This window comes from Primulina eburnea, chromosome 11 (genome assembly GCF_022965805.1).
Source record: "Primulina eburnea isolate SZY01 chromosome 11, ASM2296580v1, whole genome shotgun sequence".
Taxonomy (NCBI): domain Eukaryota; kingdom Viridiplantae; phylum Streptophyta; class Magnoliopsida; order Lamiales; family Gesneriaceae; genus Primulina; species Primulina eburnea.
Window position 1 is genome coordinate 11281467 of NC_133111.1, and position 10615 is coordinate 11292081.

The 10615-nt window shown below is 34.9% G+C and overlaps 1 protein-coding gene across 9 annotated transcripts; it reads left to right on the forward strand.

Annotated features, from left to right (window-relative positions):
• The first annotated feature begins 380 nt into the window (after window positions 1-380).
• LOC140804334 (exosome complex component RRP45A-like) lies at window positions 381-9303 on the forward strand. Of its 9 annotated transcripts, none has more exons than XM_073160279.1 (11): window positions 382-870; window positions 3235-3344; window positions 4162-4371; window positions 4850-4945; window positions 5049-5163; window positions 6496-6576; window positions 6689-6877; window positions 6961-7214; window positions 8173-8231; window positions 8550-8799; window positions 8881-9303. In XM_073160279.1, exons 1-10 carry the CDS (start codon window positions 865-867, stop codon window positions 8765-8767), a joined length of 1338 nt encoding a protein of 445 aa, XP_073016380.1. In that variant the 5' UTR covers window positions 382-864; the 3' UTR covers window positions 8768-8799; window positions 8881-9303. The 9 variants fall into 9 exon arrangements, with proteins under 9 accessions (XP_073016384.1, XP_073016380.1, XP_073016381.1 ...); XM_073160280.1 differs by having other exon boundaries at window positions 9018-9303; XM_073160278.1 differs by having other exon boundaries at window positions 382-612; window positions 722-870; window positions 8550-9303.
• Window positions 9304-10615: the final 1312 nt, after the last annotated feature.

Below are 10615 nucleotides of genomic sequence, written 5' to 3' on the forward strand. Positions count from 1 at the left end.
ATTCAACCACGCTCAAAATAGCATGGCCTTTTTTTCTTTTAACAATGATTTTAACGAAAAACATTGTCTTTTAGTATTTTTCTGATCAAAGACAACAATTTTTATGGGTAAAAGACAATATCTTTCCAAAAACCATTATTTATGAGCGCATTTTTTGATACAATCAACTTTGTCAACGGTTGTAACTCGCTATGTGTGTGTGTTTTGAAGGGTATAAGACAATATTTGTTTAAGCCATTGTCTTTTCACTCGAGAAATTTTTTAAAAATAACACTTAAAATACAAAGGTTTTATGAAAATCGTTGTTTTTGAACCATTTTTTTTAATAAAGGCAATGATTTTTTTAAAAAAATGTTTTTAAAGGAGGTCAACAATGTCTTTCCCCATTACGCGAGAAAGTAAGAGAAGCCCAATTCCCTAATTCCATTTCCCGTCTTAACCTAAGTCTCAAATCGATTCTTCTTCGATTTTGCGCTGATGCCATCGTAAACCACCAGAAACAACCCGACGACCACCGTACGTCATAGCATTCAACCTAGAGATTCGATCTAAGCTCTGGAAACCCAAAGATTCGAGCTCAAAATCTCTATCAAAACCTCGTCGCGATTCAAAGTTGTGCATATTTTGTAGTCGCGATTTCTTCCGATTTCAAAGTATTTCTAGTTGTTGAAGCTTGTTTTTCGAACTAAGTATGTACACTGATTCCGCTGTGTTCTTCCAGCTCGTTCTTAATCACTTCCCGGCTTCAAGTTGAACATTTTCTGGCGAGTATAGCTACTGTTCCGTTCCAGATAAACTGCAGCTTCAAGTTTTGACATTTTTAAGCTCGATCACATCTACTAGTTCTCAAGTACAGCTTGTTTGATGGAGGTATAGCAATTGGTTCGTCACTTTTATGCTTTAATGTTGCTTCAATTACAATCTCTTACATAAAGTCCTAAAATCCTTCAGGGGGTTTGGCTCTGGGGTGGGTTTTATTGTTCTTGCATCCTTCTCTGTAGCAGTAGCATGTGCATGTTCTGAGCCATTCAAACATGAGATAATCAAACAAATTATCTTACACGGCTAAGAAATTAAAACAACAATTATAATTGAGTTCTTGAAACTAATAGTTTCTTGTGTGATCGGAGCGATGGACGTCACAACTTCAAAGTTTTCGGACTAATAGTTTATAGCGATAACATTGATCCAAACATCTTGTGTATCTTGGATATGGAGGATGCTCCTTTGTTTATAGATTTAGGAGTGTTTGTGGGCTTAGACCCTTGATATTAATATAATAATGAATAAAATTGGCTCAACTTAATGATTATAAAATTAGGTTTCCGACCCATCATTATTATGATTTTTTTTAATAAATGTCATTATCAAAATGATAGCAAAAAACTTGTTAGAAAATCGAGAATTTAGCAGGCGTGCTACAAAAATTATTGATTTTGTAATAAAAAATTTAGAATATACATTTTTACTTAATTTTTTATTTTATTTGTGATGAATAAAATTTTATATTCACTGTTTTATAATTTAATTTTCAGTGCTCTATTTATTTCTTTGATTTTATTTCATATTGTTAATATGCATTTGATTGTTTATTAGGAACAACAAGTTATCATGTATTTTGTAGGGAGATTTCATCAATGACATCCTGACACATTTGGATAAGATTGATGAAGCCCCGGTTGTTGCTTTCTTTAAAAATTCCGTGCAAAAAGATTTAGGCGTCAAGTATGTGTTTCAAATACTTTTCACGTCGCCAAAATGATAGTAATTGATATTTAATATAAATCTATTTACATATATTGACTAAGGTAACATTTCCATAACATAAAAAAATAAAATGCATGTCCAAACTCAAAAATCATGAGCCATAAATCTAACTATATAAAACAAAATTTTCTTATAATTTCAAATTCCACATGCAAAGTTTCACGGGGAGACATTGTACAATTTTGAGATTCACGAAATAAACGAATGCATAATCTAGGTTCAGACGAAGAATGTGTTATAGCGAAGCAATTTTCGGATTGGATTGTTAATGTAAGAGATGGGAAAAATTAGATAACCAAATGAAGGTTATGCGAAAATTGGTATTCCTGATGAAATTTTGATGAAATATTGAAATGATCCTTTTGTATTTTTGAGGATTTTCGGATAATGTCCACGAGCATGCATCTTTCCGCTAACTTTACTTTTGTGTTCCCACTTCAACTTCCTAATAAGTAGTGAAGAATTTTTTTTTATTATATATAATTTCGATATCGATGCTATTTTATCGATACCTTACCGAAATGTTATCGGTATGGAATTTATGTAGGATCAAAATTCGAAATTTCGGTACAGTAAAATACTATTGATACAAATTATATATATAAAAAACTTGTTCAACCTCTTGCAAGACGCTACTGATAAAAAAGCAGTGGGGTGAGAACACAAAAGTAAAGTTGCCGCCAAGATGCCCAACCCTATATATATTATTTATTTATTTGTATATATAATATATAATAATTTTTTTATTTTATATTCGTAAAGTTAACCTGATCCTAATCTTCACACTCAATAGCCGGCGCATTCTCCCAGTCCCCCTCACTCTGTGTTTAGCACTTCTATTTATCAGTGATTCCTTCTTCATCAGCGCGCTTTGTACCGGATCTATCGCCAATGCTCAGCCCCTTTTACAGCTTGCATGTGAGCAGATATGGCAAAATATAGAACTATAACTGTGTGTACTCCCATGAGCTATTGAATTTTTCATTCATATTTTCTTCAACAAGCGTGCATCTTCCCGACAACATCAGTTTTGTGTTCCCCCTCCACTTCTTCCTAATCAGCAGTGCCTTGCAAGAGGATGAACAAGTTTTGTTTATATATATAATTTCGGTAAGGTATCGGTTTCTTGTTTTCCAGTAACGAATTTTCGGTATGATATATGGTTTTAGTTGGAAAACTTGGTACCGGGGTTAGGGTTTTTGGGAAATTTAATTGGGTTGTGAGTAGAGATGACAACGAGATGGGTTCGGCCAAACCAGAGACCCGCGCCGAACGGGGCTGATTTTATGCTGGGTCGGGTTTAGACCCGTTGCCATCCCTACTCACAACCCAATTGAATTTCCCAAAAACCCTAACCCCGTTTGGCGTCTGTTCTCTCCTAATTCTATAGTTCTTCGAGTCTGTAATAATTTTGTATTGTGTTTATGGTTATCACTGAATTGTTAGTGTTTTTTTCTCAATACATAGCAGATGACGCTTAATGAGAAGAAGTTTATCGAAACAGCGTTGCTTTCTGATCTTAGAATTGATGGGCGTGGACCATTTGATTACCGGAATGTGGCGATCAAGTTTGGCAGGTGAGGATCTACTACACCATTTTCTCAGACATTCATTTAGCTCAACTTACTTGTGCTCGTAATACTCTATACTTCCATCTTAATGATTTGTAGGACATTAAATTAGTGGTGATATGGGTTCGGTTATAAATTATTAAAGAAAATACAGCTTCTTTTATTGAATCACAATGATTATACTTTATGGACTGATTGTCCGCATCGAAATGTATTCTCCGATGCAATTGGCTTCTTGAAATTCTGTCCCTTGTGAAGTTTCCTGAACCTTTGGTTTGATGTGCTTAGCTCTTAAAACTCTAAGGTACATGCTAGGCCTAAACATTTTCCCAATAAAGTCCTTTCTGTTGCCATTTTGATTTCATTGGCGCTCGAGTCTCGAATTTTTATTTCTATGGAATGAAAGTGTGTCTTGAAAATGAGTTCTTTTGCACGTACCCTTATGGCTTGTGTATGATGATTGCTGATTTGCTGTCGATCATATGGCCGCTTTCTATTTGTATAAAATTTAAGAACTGATGCAGGTGGAAGTTGGAAGATCATGATGGTAGTTTTGTCTATTTTTAAAATGAAATTGATGAACATTTTACCATATGAGTATACAGAAAGATGTGCAATTTCTCATCACATGGTCTAAAGATTGAATATAATATTATCTTTGTCAATATCAGCTATGCTTCAACCTGTTACTGACAATGGTTGCATCTTTTTAATTCAAATGAACAACTAAAGATTATATTACCTTTCAGTATGATATTTTTTCCAACTTATGGATTAGCCATATGGATGTGTAAATGGTCTTGAAGGATTTTTATGTGCACAGGGAAGATGGTTCATCGGAGGTGCAGTTGGGTCAAACACATGTGATGGGGTTTGTGACCTCCCAACTTGTTAAACCTTACAGGGACCGCCCTAATGAAGGAACTCTTTCAATATACACCGAGTTCTCTCCAATGGCAGATCCTTCATTTGAAATAGGCCGTCCTGGGGTATTTGCGGTGGAGTTAGGTCGCATAGTTGATCGTGGATTGAGGTAATTTCCGACTCTTTTTTTAAAATTACAGATCAGTGCTGTGTGTTGGTGCATAATGTCATGTGGACTGCTTATCGAACACTGGGTTTGAAGTTTGAACTTTTATCTAGTTGTTTGAAAATCTGGAGTAAATTGTGATAGCACATAAAGAGTTCCAGGCCATTGCATCCATTTAAAATTTTGTGGATGAAATGTAGCTTAAAAATGTTGTAAAACTTGACTTGTTGATTTTGTTCGAAAAGTCTGCGCTCTATATCCATTGACTTGTATCCAGCATTGGAAGAGAACAGCAAATCAAGTTGCTCATTTCTTAGCTCATAGAATCTCCTACAGTAATAGCAACTTTGTTTTCATGGATTTGATTCCTCTTTTCTTGCAAAATGTTGTAAAGCTTGATTTGTTGAATTGTTAATGCAATCATGGTTTACATTAAAAGAAATGTTATTGTTTCATATGAATCGTGAAAATTGTGTTATAGGGAAAGCAGGGCTGTGGATACAGAATCACTTTGTGTTGTTGCCGGAAAATGGGTTTGGTCTGTTCGTATTGATCTCCACATTCTAGACAATGGGGGGTGAGTTGGACATGGTACCTTTGAATTCCCATTGCATGATTATTTGGTTTTCTGCAACTCTAAACCTTGTTCTCATTTGTGTTTTCCTTTACCTTTACAATAGAAATCTTGTTGATGCTGCCAATATTGCTGCTTTAGTAGCTCTTTTGACATTTCGAAGGCCGGAGTGCACATTGGGAGGAGATAACGATCAAGAAGTTATAATACATTCTCCTGAGGTCAGTTAATTCTATATAGATGATTTTTAAAGATATTGTTGCGATGGGCGAGAGGCGCTACCAGGCGAGTCCCATGCGTAGCGATTCAGCCTGGACTAACCTTGGAAGTTAAGCACGTCCGAGTGAATTTTTTTTAATTACTCGTTTAAAACTAATAGCCCAAACCCAAACCCTAGCAACCCAACGCCCCAACACCTGAATCAGAAGAAGAGAGCTCTGAACAGAAGAATGAGGTGAGCGCATCTACATCCAAAACAATCAGAAAAAGACCCATTTCACATCTTTTTGATGAAGAGGAAAAAAATAATGTTGATAAAAAAATGATGAAGTCCAAGAAATACACAAGTGGAGTCTATGATGATTCGATGGAAGAAGATGAACTTGATTTGGATGATTGAGGAATTGTAATCATCCTACTAATTACTATGCACTTATTAATTATTTTTTGTTTTGTGTGACATTGTAACTTAATTTTTTCATATTTTAATATATATTCTAAGGTAAATTTATATTTTTTAAAATTAAAAAATGTGTGTCTTGCTTCGGTAACGGTGCGCGCCTGCCTTGCGCCTCTGGCTCCATGTCCTAGGTGCACATAGAGTCCTTGACCACTATATAATCGAGTCCCATATCATTGATGTGCTCCCACGAACCATTTTTAGGGTCATTGATTTTTCTAGGCATGGACTTGGGAAAAAAATGAGTAGTTGTTTGTTGACTTGATATCTGCTTGCTGATGCTGTAAATTTGGTACATGCGATGTAAGGTCTTTTAATATATATTTTACATGTCTTTTTCATAACTTATAAAATAGCTTTCTTTCGGTATATTGTATTACATAAAAGAGAATTATGTTAGGGTAGAGACACATACATGGGATTTTGGAGGTAATGTTTCTGGGATAATTTATTGTCCCCCCGCTTTGTTCGGATTCCCGGTCTCTTTCTTTTCTATGTAATTGAAGAACAGGAGAGAATATTTAAGTAACAATCCGACGGTTAGAGTTTAAAAGTTGCACATCTTTCTGTTTTATTGGCTTAATAGACCATTGTAGATTGGAAGTGCAAGTGTGTTTTGCTTTTTAGCCTGTTTCTTATTTTTAGTAGATTGGAAGTGCAAGTGTGTTTTGCTTTTTAGCCGGTTTCTTATTTTTAGATCTATGTTTCACTGCTTTATCATGGTGTCTACTGATTTTAAAGGGGTTTTTATTACGGTGTCTACAGATTTTAAAGGGGTTCTGGTGGATTTTTAATTTGCTTTGCAGGAATATTTTTCTTGCACTTGCCTTGAAATTTAAAATTTGTGCTTGAATATGACTCTTGACTCTGACAGGTGAGGGAACCACTTCCATTAATTGTGCACCACCTCCCTGTAGCAATAACCTTTGCATTTATCGGTAGTGAGAGTACAGTGGTAAGAATACATTAACTGGTAGTTAATTTTTCCTTGACTTTCCTTTTTCTTGTGTCTTCTGAAATCAATTGCATCCTCTATGCATTGTTTATGCTCTGACTCGTGTTTGTAGGTAATTGATCCATCAAACTTTGAAGAAGCTGTTATGGGAGGAAAATTGACTGTTACTCTTAATACAAACGGCGACGTGTGTGCTATTCAAAAAGCTGGAGGAGATGGAGTCATACAAAGTGTTATTATGCAATGCTTGCGCATTGCATCTGTAAAGGCTGCTGATATAACTAACAAAATAAAGAAAGCTGTTAGTGGTCTGCATAATTCATGTGTACACAAGTCTTCAAAGATCTTTTCTGTTATTTGAAATTTATCATTTCTTGTGTGCAGGTTGAGTCGTATAATACAGAAAGAGCATTGAGAAAAATCAAACGACACCCTGACCCAGTTGTAGATGTTAGCAAAGGTGCCGGAATGGGAGTTCGTAGTTTGTCAATAGAAATGGAAAAAACAAGATTGAAAATTGAGGATGGAAAGGTCAATCGAAGTGAAGATATGGAAATTGAAACCCACTCATCGAAGAAAACTGGATGCAGGTTGGGTGATGCGAAATTTAAAAGTTTCATTGGTGGTCCATCCAGTTGGTAGAGTCTTGTTCTGTTTCCGCTTGTCTTATTTGTATTTCTTGGATTTTATTGAGATACTAATCAGTCAGTCAATAGTTTTGTGCCAGTTAAGGTGGGGCATTTGTTTCACTGTGTTTTTTGCGTCACCATTCTTCTTTGATAATTTTGAAACAAATTCCGAATATTGAAAACTGATGGTGTTTGGATGAAATTTTTTCCGTTAAGTGACGTGAAGAGAGGCCACTTCAAATAATTGCTGGAAATATAAATTTGAGATTTGGGATGATGATAAAGTGAAAGGCAAATTGGGGGAACGTTAAGTCGGGAACTTTTGAGATGATTTGACATGCTGAGAAGAAAAATTGTAGAAAACAAAGATGCAGAGATTATTATTTTAAATTAAAGTGAAGGGAACCGTACATTCTTTGATTTGGAGTGGGAAGCTGGGAGAACTTAAGTTACGTGACAAGTGAAAGAAGGTCAAAGCATTCCAGGAGTATTCAGTGGTCAGAAGTTTCCCCTAGTGCTGAATAGACTGAGTTCTGTGGGATATAAATTCAATGATCAAAAGTGCCCTGGAATATTCAGAGACCAGAACTTTCTCTGTGGTTGCATCCGCTGTTTCAAAATTGCTATTTTTATTTTAAATAGCAATTGTTAATGACAAGAAGATAGGATTATACTTTGTTGAAAATCTTTGAAATAATACAGGATTTGGTAGGTTCTTTAACCATCATTCAACTCCATAGGTTCAGATGTTCTAGTAGTAGCCTTATGTATATCACTATAATTGCTAAATTGGGGTTAACTGATACTTAACGTGTCTTCTGGGATTTTTGGTCTAGGTCACCTTGCTTCGCCAAGCTCCTGGTCCTATTGAAACAAATTTCCTTGTCCCGTCTGATTTTGAGACATCAACTCCAGTGAATATTCATTTATTAGCTATTTGATTCTGGGTTTTATCATTCCCCTGCAGGGATCCGTATTCCAAGGGTATAAATGGTGATGAACTGAAAGCATCTCTCGCATCACGAGGTAATTTAGTTGTCTATCCTTTTATATATATTGCATGAGCACAACCGCACCTTTTCCGTTAAGGAGTGTGTCTTTGCATCTAAACATCATTCTAGCCATGGTCTCGAGTTAGATTGCCTGCTCTTAATCATATTTCTCCAATTAAGAAATATCCCAAGCTGTTGACTCTCTTTTCTTTTCAAAATATTCCTAGCAACATCATAAACATTTGATGTCTCAAAAAAAAAAATGTATTTTATTTGATAATTATATTGCTGAAGCCATATGGTTCATATTTTAGAACTAGCATATTCTAGTAAATCATTATGTGTCGTGCAGCTGCTGCAACCTCTGTTGAGAAGATGGCTGTGTCACCATCTGTGAAGACACATTTCACTATGATTGATAAAACCCCTACTGAAATGGATTCCACACCATTATTGCAACAGACTATTGAGGCAGGAGAACAGACAATCAAAGTAAAGACTTTGATGGATGCAGTGAAGCCGAAGCACAGACGGAAAAAGAAAACTAAAGCAAACCATGATTTAAGTTAAAAAATTCCATTATACAAGATCTCTAAGAGCTTGTAAGTTTTATCTATTCAGCATCTTTTCTATTCTCCTGTAAAATTTTCTTTTTAATCTATATGTTGGGAAACTTGAGATAGGTTCTTACATTACCCTGTGGGAGAAAAAAACTAATTGTGGAACAGTGCAGAGCTGCTCTATTTTCTTCGACAGGCATCTGCTACCAAAATTTAGGACTCAAACGTCACTTGGAATATTATTTTAATTCAAATTTGAGGTTTTGCTGAGAAACAGTTCTGAGAATGTTGCACCTCCTCACCATGTTGGGTTCCTACTGTGAATGCTGCTGTCACAACTTTTGCTCGTATGGCTTCAACGTCTAAATCCATAAAATCGCCAGATTTGAATTGGTAATTCTCATGTTCATTTGTACGCCATATGAAATTATTCAGTAGGCATTTACTTGCAAAATCCCCCATTACTGACCTTAAACCTGCCCTTGGTTTTGGAGGGCTTATCATATATACCGAAGTCGAAATACATTTGGTGTGATACACGTTTTAGGCGTGCAGGCAGAGAGACCATAGAGCTTGCCGAAATGATATATGAAATTGTTTTTTCAATCGTCTGTTTTGTCAATAATTTTCAAATGGTTTACTTCTAAATTGCTCTCATAAAGTTTATTTTGAGTATATTTTTCCCATATTTCATGACACTGGATTCTTTTAAATCCAAAGGCTCGTGTAAGCCCTCTTCTTTAGGATATTGTTTTCCCATATTTAATATTTATTTTTATATATGGGTTCACGATTTTTTTGAACTAAAAGAATAAGGACCATTAGAGAGCAGATAACTGCCATTGACTTATTATTATGAAGTAGCCGACGAATTTGGCATACTTTAAATGGTTACATAATTAACCACCTAATTGTAGAGGGCGAAAAACAATGTTATTTCTTTTTTAAACTGATTAACAGGTACATAATTTTATCTTTTAAATTCGCTCCTTTGCGAAATAATAAATGAAAGCAAGTTTTGTTAAACAAAATAAAATAAATAAAAGCAGGTTTACTTTTCTGTTCCAATATTATTATTTTATCTTTCACGTGTTTAGTAACATTCAAGATAGATGAGTAAACGAACACTTGACACGGGATAAAGGTGATCATATGTTAATTCTTAAAAATGACAAAGTGATGAAACGATAGTTGTAACTTTAATAAATTGATAAATTGTAGTTGTTTAAAATTGTAAGTTTTAATTGAAAATTGCCAAGGGTTGAAATGATATCTATGAAAATAAATAGTATTAAAATATTTTAAGCATCTTATTAGCAATTTCAAAAATTATTTGAGCTATTTTATGTTTTAATTAATTTGTTTAGTTAGTATTTAATTAATTTGTAATTTTTTTTTAAAAAAGAATAAAACCCACGCACGCACACACCACATGCAAACACACATACTCAAGAATAGTGGGAGAATTATAGGCTTTTTTGCTTCCAAACAGCCACCACCCCTTCTCCACTCCTACTTGCATATTTTTGGTGATTTTTCGCAAGTTTTTGACTAGAAAAACGTTAACCAATCATCTTCCGTACATCCTTCACGTTCTCTTGTGCCAGTATTCTTTATTCGAGCGTTTATACGCAAATGTATGTTCTAAACTTTTCTTGATGCATCAATCTTTTCATATACTGTTATTTGATGATAAATATGCATGAAAAACGCTTTTCTATATGAAGGATTTGAATCAAAACATTTATTTGTATGTTGGACTTTTTCTGTGCATTATTCTTTTCATGAGTTTTTGATGCGTAGGCTTCGTGTGGTTCATCCGGGCTGTTGCTTCTGCATATGGGCATGTATTAGGATG